Source organism: Chrysemys picta, chromosome 4, assembly GCF_011386835.1.
Source record: "Chrysemys picta bellii isolate R12L10 chromosome 4, ASM1138683v2, whole genome shotgun sequence".
Taxonomy (NCBI): domain Eukaryota; kingdom Metazoa; phylum Chordata; order Testudines; family Emydidae; genus Chrysemys; species Chrysemys picta.
The window spans coordinates 57,798,526-57,815,649 of NC_088794.1; the positions used below are offsets into that span (position 1 = coordinate 57,798,526).

The window sequence follows — 17,124 nt, forward strand, 5'->3', positions numbered from 1 at the left end:
CCTCTGAGGCTGTGTGTTTTCCCCTCCACCTTCAGTAACATGCTCCCGCAGTATGAAGCCCTGGCGCCATCCCTCTGCAGTGTGACCCCGCCCCAAGCAAAGCCAGGCCGTGCCTGTTCCTCATTGTGCTCAGAGTGCAGGGTGGACCCAGGAGACGCTGCGGGGTGGGCGACATAAATTGGAGCCATGTGCAGGGTGGGGAAGGAATTTTCAGATTGGCAGTGACCTTGGGTTGGGGGGGTTTTGCCTTCCTCTGCAGCGTGTGGGGACGGGTCACACGCTGGGATTATTTGGGTCTCTCTCTTTTAATCAATTCCCTGCCATTGCAGGGGGCCACGGGCACTGGTGCTTCTCCTATGCTCTGCCTGCAGCACGGAACAGGTTAGTCTCCTGTGGGCTATGACACTTCGGTCTAGTTTCGGTTGTTGGATTTAGTGTGTGAGCAGCCTGTGATTTACAGGCCATCAGACTAGTTGATTTGGTTGGCCCTCTGGCCGTAAACGCTACAACAGGGTGATACGCGAAGGGCTAGGGGCAGACACTCTCAGGCTGAGTCTACGCTGGCTTCTTTTTTCTCAAACCTCTGGAGCAGTTCCAGCAGCGCAGACCAGTGCAGACAGGGCTGTGGCAGAACCCCCATGTCCTCTACAAACGCCTGCCCCATCGACACCTCCGGCTGGAGACTCCCAGGGCCCGTTTTTCACCGGAGACGACAAGGCCGGCCTAGCTGAACGTGCGCCTGCAAAGGGAGCCGGGTGCCGGGAGAGGCTGAGTGTGAACGCAGAGACCTCCTCTAGATGAGGTGTCAGGAGAGCCAAGCACTTAATCACGCCATGGAAACCCTGCGCCCTGATCTCCGGCTCGCTCAGAAACATTCCCCAGCTGTGGGGCAATCGAGCGCCGCTGCTGCCTTTTATAGCGCTGCGGGAGCCATAAAGAACTCATTGAAAATGTGTTTTATTGTTTATAAATGAATCGCAAAATCTTTGCAGATGTATCGGTACAAAATGGGTTTGCAGCGGACGAGCCCGTGCCAGGGGGGATTTGGATTCCAAGCCCCATCTCTGTGGGGATGGGGTTGCTACCCAAAGTTTTAGATAATAGATGGCGGGTACTGGGATGCATCAGCCTTGAGGTTACCAAAGGGTTTTAATGCTCTTGCTGTAAGCCTATTTAGTGGTGCTCACCATGTTCTGGGTGAGAAGCCTGCAGAAGCCAGCCAGAGCAGTGGCGTGTCTGGAGCCAGGCCTTGCATATGTGTGTATAGATAGTAAACGTGGTTGTTTGGGACCCAGCTGGGCTTGTGCTCTGTCTTCGTATTATGTTTGTTGTCTGAAAAGTAAAAGACACAGACCTGTATAGAAAGTAAAGCCAGCAGCTCCCATCTGAGGTTTCCTTTATGGGATCTGTTGTATCTACCGAATTGAATCTCCAGTATTGAGAGTTTGGGCAATTTTCTATGCAGAATATGACCATCTCCAGCATAGTGCTTACTATATGGGCTCTCCTATATAGATGTCCAGCATAGACAGTATGCCTATCTATAGTAGGGGGTCTCCTATATGGGTCTCCCCTATAGAAACTAGAACTGTCTCCCATATAGAGACTTTACATCTCTTATAAGAGATCTCCTGTTTAGAGAATGTTGCTGTCTTCTGTAAGGGGCCGTCTATAGGCCATAATATAGGATAACCCACAGTGTCATTGGGAGCGCTCCTTCTGGCTTGTGTCCTGAGATTGCTCTGAGGCCTGGTCTACACCTAAAACTTAAGTTGACCTAACTACATCACTCAAGGGTGTGAAAAATTCACAGACATCCCGAGAGATGCAGTTAAGCTAAGCTAAAGTAAACCCCAGCTCAGACAGTGCTAGGTGAATGGAAGAATTCAGTGCCTGCCTCTCAGAGAGATGGATTTACTACAGCGGTAGGAAACCTCTGCCATTCCTGTAGGGTCTACACTACTGCAGCGCTGCTGTAGCATTTCTAGTGTAGACATACTTCCAGCATGGCATGTCCATATATGATATAATTTCACAGAGACCGCTCTGTCTAGTTGGAAGGGTCTCTCTTTGGTCAGTACCCTGGTATTCCCAGGTAGAGGTGAGCTCCAACCAAACATCTGGGGCTGAGTACCCCCAAACTTCTGGGGTTGGAAATCGGAAGCTGAAATCCAGGGTCATGTGTCATGGCCTGGATCCTTCTCAATTTCTGGATCCGAGAACTAGGGAAATCAATACATCAATAAATCCGAAAGACCAAGGGTTTTTTTCAAAGCAAGAATGGGCTCAGAAGGTTCCCAAGCTCGGCTTGCTTCAGGTTACACTGAGGGACAGAGGGGCTGGCAAACTACTTTGGATGCAATGATAATATTAGACACTTACTGGCAAAATAACCCTCCCAGCCCCCCAGAGGAGGTAGGACATTGTTACAATCCTCCTGGCCCAAGTGGGGAAAATGAGGCACAGAGCAGTGACAAGGCCAGACAACAGGAAAGAACCCAGGAGTCCTGATTCCCATTCCTGAACACTGGTCTGCGCTTTCCTGCCGAAGATCTGCCAGAGCCTTTGCTCCAAATCCAAACCAAACCTCTCCAGAAGTTCCAAAGAGTTTGACTAACTGTCTCCTCCACTGCTTTTTGTCATTTTCATGCTGCCTGGAAGAGCGGTGCTGGACTGTGGCCACAAAGACTGTTTGTGCTGGCATTCCTGACCTGACCAGAAGCAGAGGAAGCACTAAAAATGAGGTAAGGGAGGCTCCTCTGATGAGATTTCCAGATCGAGACTCCAGTCTTGCAATGAGATGCTCCCAGGCAGCAGGTCCTTGCACCTACGTAGGGTCTGCATGCATCTCCATGCAGGTTCTGTGCCTCCTTCTGCCACCTCAAGGGTTTGGAGGAGACAGAATCGGTTGAGATGCTTTTCTTTGTCTCCTGCTGCTCACCAGCCCACGCTCCCACATCCATGAGGAAGGCCTGAGCCAGCTCTGAATTTTGCAGCACGGGTAAGAAGCCTCTGAGAGTTCAACTGTTCCTCCCAGCTCCCCACCTCTCCAGACCTCTCTGCGCTCAGAATCTATTAGCGCCGGACGTTCTCACGAGTTGTTTAGTGCTCTCTGGTTTGGGGTAGGCTGGAAGTGCCATGAGAATGGCTTCCCAGTGGATATTTCAATCCTGTCAAGAACATACAGGCACCAACAATTACAAAACCCACAACAGGATAATAGTGTGACTTTTCCATCTGAGGATCAAAAAGCACTTTTTGGCAAGGAAGCTTGGGCTGGTGAATAGTGCCCAGGGTTTGTACTCAAGAGGTCTGGGTTTACATCCCTGAGTGGCCTTAGGTAAGTCACTTAGAATGGGCTTTTCAAAGGGATTTAAAGAAAAAAGTAGCCCCACTCCCACTGAAAATCAATGGTGTTTAGGTGCCTAACTCCCTTAGGCCCCACTGAAAATTCCAACCATAAGGTGGACACAACATGGCAACAATAATACTTCTTCTCTTAGGGGGCAAAGTGCTGTCTCTCACTATGTGCAGTGCCTAGCACAATTGGGCCCAGATCTTATCCTGAGCCTTGAGGTGCTACTGTAATATAAACCATTATTATGAATAATAACTTTACAAATATTTATTAACCTTGTGACAGCTTAGTTCCCCAATCTATAAAATGGGGAAAACAGAGGCATGGTGAGGTTAAAGGAAAAATACGTTAGGTTTGTACCTGCTTTTTGTTTCTTTATAAAGAAGCCTGGAAGGCTCCCTAAAAAGGGGAGAGCAGTTGCTTTGTTTTTTACATTTCCCTGTTTTTCCTGGAAGTCTCCATGGATGACTAGAGAACTGGTGGTGACAAGGGAGAGAAATCTGATTATCAGGAAAGACAGAAGTGTTGAATAAATATTTCTGTTCTGTATTTGGGAAAAGAAAGAGATGATGTAGCTGCATCACATGATAACACTCTTTCCATTCCACTGGTATCTCATAAGGATGCTAAACAACAGCTATTAAAATTAGACATTTTTAAATCAGCAGGCCCAGATAACTTGCATCCAAGAATTTGAAAAGAGCTGGCTGAGGAGCTTGCAGGACCGTTAGTGTTGATTTTCAATAAGTTTTGGGGAAGTTCCAGAAGATGGGAAGAAAGCCTTAACATTGTGCCAATTTAAAAAAAAAATGACCTGGATAATTATAGGCATATCAGCATGACGTAGATCCTGGGCAAGATAATGAAGTTGCTGATATGAGACTCGATTAATAAAAAATTAAAGGAGGGCAATCTATTAATGCAAATATCTCCTTTGGATGAGATTACAAGTTTGGTTGATCTCATATGTGAGAGTTCTGTAAGGCATTTGACGTGGTACCACACAACAACTAAAAAGATATAAAATTAATATGAGACAAGGTGGGTGAGGGGATCTCTTATTGGACTTCAGTTGGTCTCACCAATAAAAGATATTATTTCATCCATCTTGTCTCTCTAAAATCCTGGGACTGACATGACTACAACAACACTGCATACATAAAATTAACATGGCACATGTTGAATAGGTTAAAAGCTGGCTAACTGATAGGTCTCAAAATGTAACTGCAAACGGTGAATGATTGTCGAAAAAGATGTGTTTCTAGTGGGTTCCCTCAGGGATCGGTTCTTTTCCCTATGCAGTTTAACACTTTTTTATCAATGACCTGGAAGAAAACATAAAATCATCACTGATCATGTTTGCAGATGACACAAAAATTGGGGGAGGGGTAAATAAGGAAGTGGACAGGCCACTGATACAGAGCGACCTGGATTGTTTGGTAAGCTGGGAACAAACAAGCAAACAATATGAGTTTTAATATGGCTAAATGTAAATGTATCCGTCTAGGAACAAAGAATGTGGGCCATAGATATAGGATAGGGGGCTCTACCCTGGGAAGCAGTGACTGAAAAAGCTTTGGGGGTCGGGGTGAACATGAGCACACAGTGTAATGCTGTGGCCGAAAGTGCTAATGCCATCCTGGGATGCACAAACAGGGGAATCTCAAGTAGGAGCAGAGAGGTTATTTCACCTCTGTGAATGGCACCGCTGGGATCCTGTGTCCAGGTCTGGTGCCCACAATTCAAGAAGGATGTTGATAAATTGGAAACAGTTCAGAGAAGAGCCGCGAGAATGACGAAAGGATTAGAAAACCTGCCTAATAGTGATAGACACAAAGAGCTCAATCTGTTTAGCTTAACAAAGAGAAGGTTAAGGGCTGACTTGATGACAGTTTATAAGCACCTGCATGGGGGGAAAATATTTAATAATGGGCTCTTCAATCTAGCAGAGAAAGGTCTAACATGATCCGATGGCTGGAATTTGAAGGTAGACAAATTCAGGCTGGAGATAAGGCATTACTTTCTCTCAGTGTTAAAAATGTATCATTGGAATAATTTACCAAGGGTCATGGTGGATTCTTCATCAGACAATTTTTAAATAAAGATTGGATATTTTTCTAGAAGATCTGCTCTAGGAATTATTTTGAGAAGTTCTCTAGCCTCTAGTTTTATAGGAGGTCTGACTAGATTATCACAGTGGCCCATCTGTCTTTGGAATCTATGAATTACAAGTGAGAGAAGGAGCGATTTTATTCAGACTGCTTAACATTGTGCTTTTAGTGATACATGTTTACCTCAAGTATCAGAGGCGTAGCCATGTTAGTCTGGAGCTGTAAAAAGCAACAGAGAGTCCTGTGGCACCTTTAAGACTAACAGATGTTTTGGAGCATAAGCGTTCGTGGGTGAATACCCACTTCGTCAGACGCATGTAATCATGCATGTTTACCTCAAACACCTAAGAAACAGTTGGGAGAAAACTCTTGTGAAAGATTCAGAATTAAGGGCTGAGAGCACTTTCAGTCTAATCTCTGAGTACTCCAAGGAGACTCCCAGCAAAACTTGGCATTTCTGATACTTCTCATGTAAAGATTTGGGTTGGAAATTAAATTTTTTCCCGTGAAAATTTTTGACTAAACCATTTGCTGTCACACATTTTTTTTGAAAATTTTTCAGTTTCAATCAAAAAGCCATTTTTCTGCGAAACAATCTTTGTAAACTAAAATTTGATTATGAGTTCTAATAAAACAAAATAAAGTAGAAATTGGGGGGAAATAATTTAAAAAACCCACTGTTAGATCAAAGCCCCTCACAAAAAACATAAAAGGCTGAAACTCATTTTTCCTTTTTGGAGGTTACCTTTAAGTGACTTATCCAAGACCACATAGTGAGTCACTGGCTGTGCCAGGAGTCGATGACTGTGTTATTCAGGAGGTCAAACAAAATGATCTAGAATAGATAATGGGCCCTTCTGGGCTTGTAATCTAGAAGTAAACTGTGCCCTGTGCCCCATCGCTGTGCTAGAACCTCTAACCCAGTTCTTCTCTCTGTAAAGTAACCAGACTTTTGTGAACTTCTGTAGTAAGGGTTTGTGATTTCATAGGCTGTTTCTGCAGTGGTTCCGCCGTGCCTGCTCCAAAGCTGTTGGCTCCCCTGGGGACGGATGATTAGTCGGGGATGGTTTCTGGGGTGTCCCTTCCGAGGGTTGTGGTGGCAAACTGCTCCAGACACGAAAAAGGCTCCTGTTCTGATAATACAGTGAAGTGTCCCCAGTGGGGTGAATCTTACTGGAATCTTACTCCAGGAACCGCCTAGAATGCACGTGCCTTAACCAATGCACCATGTTAGCATTTCCCCTCCCAGTGGGTTGTTTTAGGCCTTGTCTACACATAAAACTTAGGTCGACCTAGCTGTGTCTCTCAGGGCTGTGAAATAGTTCATGCCCTGACGTAGTTCATAGAATCATAGAAGATTAGGGTTGGAAGGGGCCTCAGGAGGTCATCTAGTCCAACCCCCTGCTCAAAGGAGGACCAACACCAACTCAATCAACTAAGTTCACCTAACCCCCAGTGTAGACACAGCTAGGTCAATGGAAGGATTCTGCTGTCAACCTAGCTAGCTACTGCCTCGCAGAGAGGTAGATTAACTACATCAACACTGATGTAGGAAGTGTTTACGTTATGGTGCTACAGGCGCACAACTGGAGCACTGTAGCTCTGCCATTGTAGCAGCTGTAGTGTAGGCACACCCTTAGCTTTCCCATTGCATTTTTATTATTGTTGTGTTGGTGGCTGCCAGGAAGCATGTCTTTGATCCGTGGGCAATCACGGACCTCCTTGAAGCCAATGGGTATGTAGCTACCTTCTGTTCAGGCTAATAGAGGGAGCAATTAAATACCCTTTGTTTAGTGATAGCTGAAGCAATAGAAGCCACTGCTTAAGGCACTGACCAGCATGGCAAGGCCTGAGCTAAGCCACACAGCTGAGGGGTTTCCCTGAAGACTGATTGCAAGCACAGGGGCTGGGACATTGATGTTGGTCACAGCTGCATGTATGTGAAAGGAATGAGAAAGCAGGGAGAAGATGAGCAGACGGCGAGCGGCACAATAGGAGTGTGGCCCTGGGAGAAAGCTGAGAGAGAGGACAGCTTTTGGGCAGAGTGCTGGCTGGAGGGGCAGGTGTGGAAATTCTGAGCAAGGAACATTGCCTGCTGCTGTTTGTTCCTGCAGTGTTCAGGAGAACAGGGGTCTGTGCATTCTTAGTAAGCAAACAGGATTGCACTAAAGAATATAACTGACTCGTAGCATCAGTTTTTCCTCTTATTGGAAACAACCCTTACCCAGCAAGGCCTCAGGTGCTGGCTAATGGCTCAGACCAAAGGGAAACCATTATAATAAGGAAGATGATGTCTAATCTCCATCTAAAGCAGCTGCAGTTTGGGAGAAAATCCCCCATCCAGCCCTGCACACACGACGAGGCTCTGCTCTCCTCCTCTCCTTCCTGGGCTGGATATATTTTTGTAGGGGCCTTTGGTGAGGTTATACTTGGGAGCCCCTTCCCCTCTTGCTGAGACCAGGCACAGGTAGCAGAGCACAGCTCAGTAAATGTGAATAGCAGCGGACTCCACAATTCCATGGTAAATGGGGGATCATGACCCCCCGTCAGCTTTTGCCTCTCTCCTTCCCCACCCCCACCCTGTCTCTGCCCACAGAAGCGCTTGCAGGAGGGGAGTCAGGGCTTTGCAGAAGTGCCACAGTGCAGTGGATTATGGGAGGAGAATCTCAGGTGGCTTCTCCTGCCCAGGCTCTGGCAGGAGAAGGGGAGATTGGGTTGGGTGGGAGCTAAGGGGGCAGCTGACTGTGCCATTCCTGGTCCCTTTTCCCCGCGGATAGATGTGTGGGTCTGCACTGGATGTTTCCACCCCCTACAATGTCTCATCATTGCTACCAGTGTCTCAGCCCCACCAATGGTGGCCACAGCGCAGGTAGGGCTCTCCGGCCCACCGACATTTTACCCTAACAGAGAAGGTCTACGCAACACAGTGATAAGGTCTTGTCTACACCAGGGCTCCTGCAGTTGGCTTTTGGCTCCCCCTGGAGGCAGCCCCGGTGGGAAGTGTGGCACAAAAAAAATCCCATTGCAGAGCAAGCTTGAGGGATTCTGGAAGGAAGGAATCAGGGTTGGAATAAGAGATTTCCAGCCTCCGCAGAAATCTCGTGGGGGCTGGCTCCAACATCTCAGCGCCAAGACAAGGAGGAAGATGGCCGCTGTGCTCCTCAGTTCTCATCAACCCTGGGATCCTGTCTGAGGTGCCAGCAGCTGGGTGTGGAGTGCAGGGAGGCTGAAGGGAAAGGAAAAGCACAGGCTGGGAGCTCTCTCTACCCCTTGTGAAAAGTTGGCTTCAAAGAGCTGCCAACCACCTGCTGGGTGGGTTGTGTCCTCAGCCCAGCTCCTTCCAGGGTGATCACGTGGTCCAGTTAAGCAGGCTGGCTGGCTCTTTGGATTTCATTCTCAGCGTGACCAGGCCCGGGGACTTGTAGTCGTTGTCCGGCGGGGGCTCAAAGCTGTGGCTGCTGAGGGAAGGGGGGAAGCCGTGGATGGAGTACAGGTTGTTGATCCCAGGGTGGTGGTTGGGAGAACCAGGGATGCCCATGAATCCAGCAATGTTCCCATGGGAATGTGGGTATGGAGACACACAGGGGGAAGGGATGCTCTCGGGGGGCATGAGGCAGGGGCCTGCAGGGCTCCCTGATCCTGCGCTCGGCCACAGGTTATTCTGCAGCTGAAACAAGGGAAAACAGACAGATGAGGCTGGGTTAGCAGCTACTGGTCAGGAGGGAGCGCTGTCCTTCCTGCATTCCTGCTGCAGGAGTGGCATGCAGCTGAGTGCAAATCAGAATTTCCATCCCGGGGCGGGGGAATTCCTCTGTTCAACATCCCAATTTAATCTTGAACTGACCCCAAATGAAATGTTCTATTTCCGTTTTCCTAACGACCATTGAAATTTCGAGTCGGAAGTGTCAAAATGAGTCCATTCAACATTAAACTGTATTCCCATGTGGGGTGCATTGCCTCTTGGGCTTTGTCATTTGGGTCTGAGGATGACCCCGGTCTCTCCTGGATGGACTACATTTCACATGATACCACTCCACCAGTGGGGAGAAAGTGTGGTATCATGGGAGACTGTGCAGGGGTGTATACCCCGTCCTGGCTTTAAAAGGGTTAATGTGCGCCTCAAAGGCCAATTAACCCATCTGGCTGCACCTGCAGGGTGGGCTGGGCCTTATTTAAGATGAAGCCCAGCTGGGGATGGAGCTGGGTGGTAACTAAAGAGAGGAAGCCCAGATCAGAAGGGGCAGCAGGGTGAGAGGGAAGAACTGTGCCGTCACTCCCTGGGATTCGAGTGGGGAGAGACTGGAGAGTCAAGAAGGAAGCCCAGAGGGGAAGAGTTGGCCCTGAGATCCCCTCCTGCTAGGAGGCCGAGAGATATATGGAGCAGGCACAGGGGTGTAGCAGGCTCTGGTGATGAGCCCTGATAAAGGGGCAGGAGATCTGGACTTCCAGGGGTTGAGCCCAGGGAGGCATTCCGCTGAGGAACTGAGCAAGGGAAACTTAGGAGGGATGGAAGGTCAAGCCCAAGGAGGGCAGAATTTGGTTTAAGTTTGGGATTTATTGGGGGATTCCTGAGGAGAAGCCTGCCCTGAACGAAGGGTGACTTTAGAGAGGCTGTGGGAGAGGCCAGCTGACAGGCTACAGTAGGATGAACTCCAGAAGGCAGCAGCAAGGAGTCTGAAGGAGCAGACTTTGGCTGCTGGGATAGGGTCCCTGGACAGGAACCCAGCATAGAAAGTGGGCTTGGGCTTCCCCCACCAGTCACTGGGGAAGGTGGGGAAGCCCCTGAGAAGGGGATATAGATTCCAGGAAGCCCTGAGAAAAGGGTGTATACACCACGTGGCCCAGAGTTGGGAGCCAAAGGCCTTTTGTAATGACATTGGACTGTCCTGTGTTGAATTTTCTGTTCCCCTGGAAAGGGTGGAATTAAAATGTGACCTGGCTGGAGGGCACAGCTGCGAGAAGACAGACCCTGCAGGACTGAAGTGACTCTCGGCAGAGGCGCTAGAGGGAAAAGCACTGCTACACCATTCCCAGCCATGAGGGGGCGCTCCAGGGGTGAGTTGACTCTTCTTCAGAGATGTCATCTGGCCAGGAAACCTGGCCCATAGGAGAGCATGGGGCATCAGGCCTTCTAACTACAACTCCCATGAGGCAATGCCCCACAATAGGGAAATGCTGTTTCATGTTGAATTGACCCCAAATAATTTGTCTCTGTTTTTCTTAACCAAAAAATCCAAAAATTTCAGCAAAAAACAAAATGTCCCTGAGGAAAATGTCAATGTTGTGGAAACGGCATTTTCCATCGATAAATTGTTCGGAGGGAAAGGGGGCTGTCCATAAATCACACAGTAAGGGGTGGATGGGTCCTTAATTTTCCTCATTTGTTTCAGTTTTGCAAAATGTTACAAGGGCTGGGTGGGTCTCGAAAATCCCCAAAAAAGGTGTTACGTAATTTATGGACGTAATTGAGGTCTGGCGTTCCCAAGGCATAGGAGAGCCCCAGGGATAACAGCTGCGAGGAGCGGTGGGTTCCTTGCTACATAACTCCCAGTGCCAGAGCTGCACATTCTTCTGCCCTGGAACATAAGACCCGAACCTGTGAGTGCCCTTAACTCCCACCAACTTTGTGTGATCAGGCACCTACTGAGAGGGCAGAGAGCAGAAATCTTAAAGGATCCACTAATTACTGAGTGAAATTCAATGGTAGAAATGGTCTTAAGTGGCCAAGTACTCAGTCAGCACCGTCTTTCCAATGCCCCAGAGTTCCGGTGTGTTTGGATACATGCATTTGGCACTAGAAAGCTAGGGGGTCACTAGTGAAATTGATCATGCCCACGCTGTCTGGGGCTCCAGAGAAAAATGACCACACTCCCAAAGTCCTGCTCCAGCATGCACAGGGGTTAGTGTAAAATCTGGGATGGAATTTCTGAGAGGGGCCAGAATTCTCTTTAGTTGACTCTGGCCAGGAGCACTGGGGGACAAGCGAAGTATCCCCAGGGCTTTAGAAAATAGAGCAATGCCAGTAACAAATTTCTTTGTTGTGGTTGTTACTGGTTAGTTGGCTGAACTGAAAAACAAAACTAAAAAATCGTTTGGGGTCAAATGAAACATTTTGTTTCATTTTGAGGTTGTTGGTTTTTTTACCTTTTAGAATAATGAATACAACTAAAATTCGAAACAAAAAGTCATTTTGCATCAAAGAAATTTCATTTTAAAAATGTTGAAATGAAACGTTTTGACTTTTTCTGAAGGGTTTGTTTGTTTTTTCTGACTGAAACAATTTGGTGAATTCGATACAAAATTATTTGGTCCACCTGAATCTGCATTTTTCAGCAAAAAAATGTAGTCTGGAAAAATTTCTCTCAGCTGTCTTAGAAATATGAAGGGTGAATGTGAAGGCAGCACCAAATCGGGTATTCTACTGTGTTTATCTCTGGTCTGTGGGGCCAGGTGCCTAGGGGGTTATTGGGGCAGTGTGAGATTCCCTGGTGAAGCGATGCAAAAGGCTTGGAAATGGGGCATAATATGCTGTAGCTCTGATCTGCTGCATTATTCTCCCTTGTCTTCTCATTTACATGGTGCCGATCTGAAGTAACTGCATTGACTTGAGGGGAGCTAATCTAGATTTACGCCCATGAATGTGAAATCCTAATTTGGCCCAACATGTTCTGATGTGGGTGAGGTCTGGCCACTGTTCCTGATTCTGTCTCAGTACCTGAGGGTAGTTTTCAGCCCTGGGCAGGACAGAGATGTCGTAGGTGGCTGCAAAGGGATTTCTCGCCTCCTGGATTTTCCCATAACGTTCCCGTTTCCGCCACTTTGCTCTCCGGTTCTGGAACCAAACCTGGGGGAACAGTGCAAATCCCAGGTGACCTGAGACTGTCAATCAACACAGAGATGCTGAAACAGCCAAGGGTCAGACCCAGCAGGGACCCAACTGAAAGTGATCAAATTTAGACCTACCAAGACCTTACAGGGGGCAGGAGACTGGAGACATCCAAGGAATATGGGGCTTATGTTGACGTGTGGCTGGGCCTTACAGGGCACTGCAGTGTCTGGGGGTTCCACTGGCATATGGGGTATGATGTAGCAGACTCTGCCACTTTATTAGCACAAAGTTTCCTTTGGCTGGTAAGTGGGTTTAGGGGATCCTGCAGTGGAATGTGGGGTACTCACATGCATTGGTTCCTATCTGAGTTATAAATGGGTCCATATGGTACATGTGATTTTAGCAAGGGGATGAAGGCCCTGGCAGGGTGAGCACTGGGCAAGCTTCCATCTGCCAGTGCACCTTGGTCCTCGCCTGGCACCGTGACTGCCCCATCCCTATTGCTCTCATTTATGGAGACCATTCGGCGCTCGAGATTCTGTGGTGGTCTCCTGGGTTCATTTCTGGTCCCCACTCGGGGTTGGTACAACACCACTAAACACATTTCCACTTGTGGCCTGACGAAAGGATTAAGCCCAAATCTTACCTTAGCCCAGATGAAACCAGCTAGCCCCAGAAAGTTACGTTCCATTGTGGTGTTGGTGATGGGGAGTACAAGCCCCACACCAGGCAAGAAGGGGTTTAAGGAGCAGCTTTGGGCTCAACCATGCCAACCGTGGAGGAGAGGAGCCTTACAAGGGAAAAGCCCAGTTGAGAAGGGCCAAGCTCAGGGAGGTGAATGGATCTCTCCCCACTAGCTCCCTGCCAGAAGCATTGCGGAGCCAAAGCTGGCAGAGGGTTACTGCAAACGCTGCCCGGAGGATGCTGAGCAGGGCTATGGCTCATCCAGTATCCCCCCAGAGGAGGGAGACCAGAGATGCGTTTGGGCTATTTTTGCATTGTGTCTGTCTTATGTTACTGTTCTTCCCAGGGCTGAGGGAAAAGGCCTAGACACGGGCCACAGTAGGAAGAAGTCTGAGGAAGAAGGAAGAGGTCAGAAGAAGCCGATCGTAGTCATCTGCTACAGAGGCCTGGGCTGGAACCCAGGCTAGAGGTAGGGGAATCCAGTCTCTATAGGTCACCGTGGAAAGGCCTGGTGAAGGCCCTGGGCAAGGGTCATAGTGGGCCTAGAGTAGGGCTGGAGCCCTGGCACAAGGCGGCTGGACTGTTTTATTGGACCGGTCTCCCCCTTAACTCAGAAGGGGTGAGACTAGAAATTGATCTGGCTGGAGGGCTGAGTCACGGGACCAAGGGCCACCGGCAGACCTGAATGGCTGGTCAGTGAGGCTACAGAGAGGCAGGGCCGGCTCTGGCTTTTTTGCCACCCCAGGCAAAAAAGCCTCCCGCGGCCCCCCTCCAGCGCGGCAGCGAGCCCGGACGGGGCTCCGCTCTCCCCGGCGGTCAGAGTGCCGGGGGGAGGGCGGCAAGCCCGCTGTGGCTCCGCTCTCCCCGGCGGCCGGAGCCGGAGCACCGCGCCGCCCCCCTCCAGGTGCTGCCCCAAGCACAAGCTTGGTGGGCTGGTGCCTGGAGCCGGCCCTGCAGAGAGGGAAAACCCAGCAACATCAGATCCAGACACAAGGCAACGCACTGGCTGGTGAGTCACTTTGTCAACTGTTCCTTTCAGAGCGTGCACTGTGAGCAGCGGTTTGATACCGAGGCATGGAGCCCTCCATCTCGTGGCCAGCAGATCCGATGCTGTGCAGGTCGGCAGTGCCTGAAAGCCTTTACCACGACGTGTCTGCTGGCTGTCGGTCCAGTTCCTAGTTGACAGGCGTCTACAGCACACAAGGAGCCCTAGTGAATCTGTCGCTGTCTCGTCCCCTTGTTGGCAGTCTCAGAGTTGCCCAGGATTGAATGGATCACGGAGAGACAACAGCAGAAGGGTTGGTCCCTCCAGTTCATGGCTGAGGCTCATCTGTCAGATGGAGTTTGAAGCAAGCTTATGCTTGATGTACCTGCTCTCTGGATAACAAAAGGACTTCGGTCTCCAGGGGTGTCTGCCTTTTAACTGGCACTGAAATCACCTTAAGAAACAACAGCAGAAAGGGGAAAGACCTCCTTTCTCTCCCATAACATACAGAGCACAGGTTGCTGGGGTGACTACTTATTTTTATATCCTCATTATGGCCTTGTCTACGCCTACATATTAAGTTCACCTAGTTCCATCGCTCAGGGCGGTGAAAAAATGTCACCCCTGATGTGACATAGTTAGCTTGATCTGACCCTCACTGTAGACGCAACGAGGTTGATGGAAGAATTCTTCTGTCCACCTAGCTACTCCCTTGCAGAGAGGTGAATTAATTACAGGGCACGTCTTCACTACCCGCCGGATCAGCGGGTAGCAATCGATCTATTGGGGATCGACTTATCGCATCTAGTGAAGACGTGATAAAATCGATCCCCGATGGCTCTGCTGTCGACTCCGGAAATCCACCGCGGCAAGAGGTGGAAGCAGAGTCTACGGCGGTGCGGCAGCTGTCGACTCGCCGCCATCCTCACAGCCAGGTAAGTCGACCTAAAATACACAACGCTATTCACGTAGCTGAAGTTGCGTATCTTAAGTCGACCCCCCTCTCACTCCCTCCCCCGTAGTGTAGACCTAGCCACAGTGATGGGAAAACTCAGTCAGATGCTTCCTATGAATAGCTGCAGCCTACAGGCGGTTACCACACACACAACCTCCATTCATGCATTCCTGGGTCTCAGATTTCCCCAAGCTGCTTCTATTCTGATGTACTCCAGTATGTTAACAATGAGTATATTCACAGGGGTCTAGCCTCTGCGCGGAGGAACTAGCTGCGGGTTCTCCATCTGATGGTACAGGCATCACTGTCCTGGGATCCGGTGATGGAGCTAGCCTCAGAAGATGACTGCAGTTTGGTGATATCTACCAAGAGGCTGGCAGCATTGTCTCTGGTGGGCTTTAGAGATGCTATGAGGTTTCAGTTGAGCTGTCTCAGGAGGTGCCTGTCTGAGGTTGCTAGCACTTTAGTACCACCTCAAATAACTGCATTAAGGGGAATTTCCCAAGATAGCGTTGTGGTTATCTTCATATGGGCTTGATGCAGGGAATCAATCTCTGGCCTTGGCTATGCAGAAGATCAGACTAGATGGTCATAACGGACTCTTCTGGGCTTAAAATCTGAGTCTGTATTTAGGAGGGCCTCTCCTTGGCTGACCTCTTTCTGACTCTTCACTTATATCACTAGCTGCAGCACCGGGTGTTAGAGATGGATCCAAGCCCCAGTCTGGGATCCAGGTGTCCCTGAACCACTCAGATCCAGATTAGAACTTTCTAACCGGCCCCTAACTGTGTAAACTAAAGGCCCAGGCCAAACTAAAACCCTGGGACCAAATTCTGGGCCCTTTCAGATCTGGCCCCCCATGCCCATCTCACAATGCCCCTTTCCTTTAAACTCTACATCCATTTCTGCCCTGAGCTAGCAAGTCACTTCACCTCCCTGTGCCTCAATTTCCCCACCTTTCAAATGGGATTAATGATACTGACCTCCTCTGTAAAGTGCTTTGAGGTCTCTAGATGAAAAGTGCTGTATAAAAGCTAGGAATTATTATTATTCTGTCCCCAAACCAAACAACCGCAGGCTCCTTTCCATCACACAGATGAGTAACACTGGCTCCAGTGCTTGCTTCAACTCTTTCCTTAGTCTCCTATGAAGGCTGCCACCAGGGGACACCACTAGCTTCTCCCCAGAACCCATCCCGCCTCAGAATGTGCTTTCCAGCGAACCCTGTAGCTGTGGCGGGCTGGGTGACAAAGTACATCCTGGTGGAGTCCCCGCGTATGAGCGCTGGCTCAGGCACAGTGGAATGTTCCATCTCCCTGTCTGCATCTCCGCTGACGGGACATTCTTCCTCACCCAGCATTACATTTGCAGACTGGCTCGTCCTCTGCAGTGATATTTAATAACCGGAGCGGTGAGGCTGCGTGGATTCCTGTCCAGATGTGTGTTTGTAGCTCTGAGCGCCAGTTTCTCCTGTTGCTTTCGATCATCACTTGCACTCACTTCATTTTGCACATTCCTGCGGGTGTTCCTGCAAGCCAACTTTTCTGGCTTTCCAACATGAGACTGAAACCACAGGCCAATGCCTCTGGGGAGAGTTAACCCTGCTGATGTAAAGGGGGTGCCAGGGGAAAGACTGGACTGCTCCAAGCTGTATGCCGAAGTCTCCTTCCATTCAGCGAAGGGATAAGTTATCCGCTCCAGTCTAGTCCCTATGCACGTCCTGGGGATGCCAGTGGTAGAAACCCTTTAGCTAGATTGAAAGGTGCTATATAAGTGCAAGATGGTGCTGTTATTAAAAGAAAGACATTGAATAAGAAGGCCAAGGCTTAAACTTTGTTTGCAGAGTTGTTGTAGCCATGTTGGTCCCAGGATATATGAGAGACAAGGTGGATGAGGTGTAGCATCCTTTATTGGATGAACTTTTGTTGTTGAAAGAGACAAGCTTTTGAGCCACACAGAGTTCTTCTTCAGGTCTGGGAAATTTAATTATCACAGCTAAATACTGTACAAGATGGAACAGCTTGGTAAGCATAAGAATTTAACAGGTTGCAAGAGACCATTCAAGATGAAGTGGGCAATTAACACCTCTACAGTCACAGAACAAAAGAGGGTTAGTGAGTTACAGATTTTTGTAATGAGACATAAATTCCGTGTCCATAACTTTTAGCATCTTGCAAAGTTATGAATGTAAGCTCCCAGGCT

At 48.9% G+C, this 17,124-nt stretch overlaps 1 protein-coding gene and 1 long non-coding RNA gene across 2 annotated transcripts in view; one reads left to right on the forward strand and one right to left on the reverse strand.

The window, feature by feature from the left end:
* Positions 1-960: 960 nt before the first annotated feature.
* Positions 961-17,124, reverse strand: part of ALX3 (ALX homeobox 3) — a 29,566-nt gene continuing 13,402 nt past the window's right edge. Inside the window, exons 3-4 of the mRNA XM_005311570.4 lie at positions 12,185-12,313; positions 961-9,136 (exon numbers count right to left, since the gene is read on the reverse strand). Of these exons, the coding sequence (XP_005311627.1) occupies positions 8,819-9,136; positions 12,185-12,313 (447 nt within the window). The 3' untranslated portion in view covers positions 961-8,818. The remainder of the gene's footprint in view (positions 9,137-12,184; positions 12,314-17,124) is intronic.
* Positions 9,319-16,159, forward strand: LOC135983042 (uncharacterized). The gene is made up of 3 exons (XR_010600532.1): positions 9,319-10,524; positions 13,329-13,451; positions 14,022-16,159. It is a non-coding gene; the product is annotated as an uncharacterized LOC135983042 (long non-coding RNA).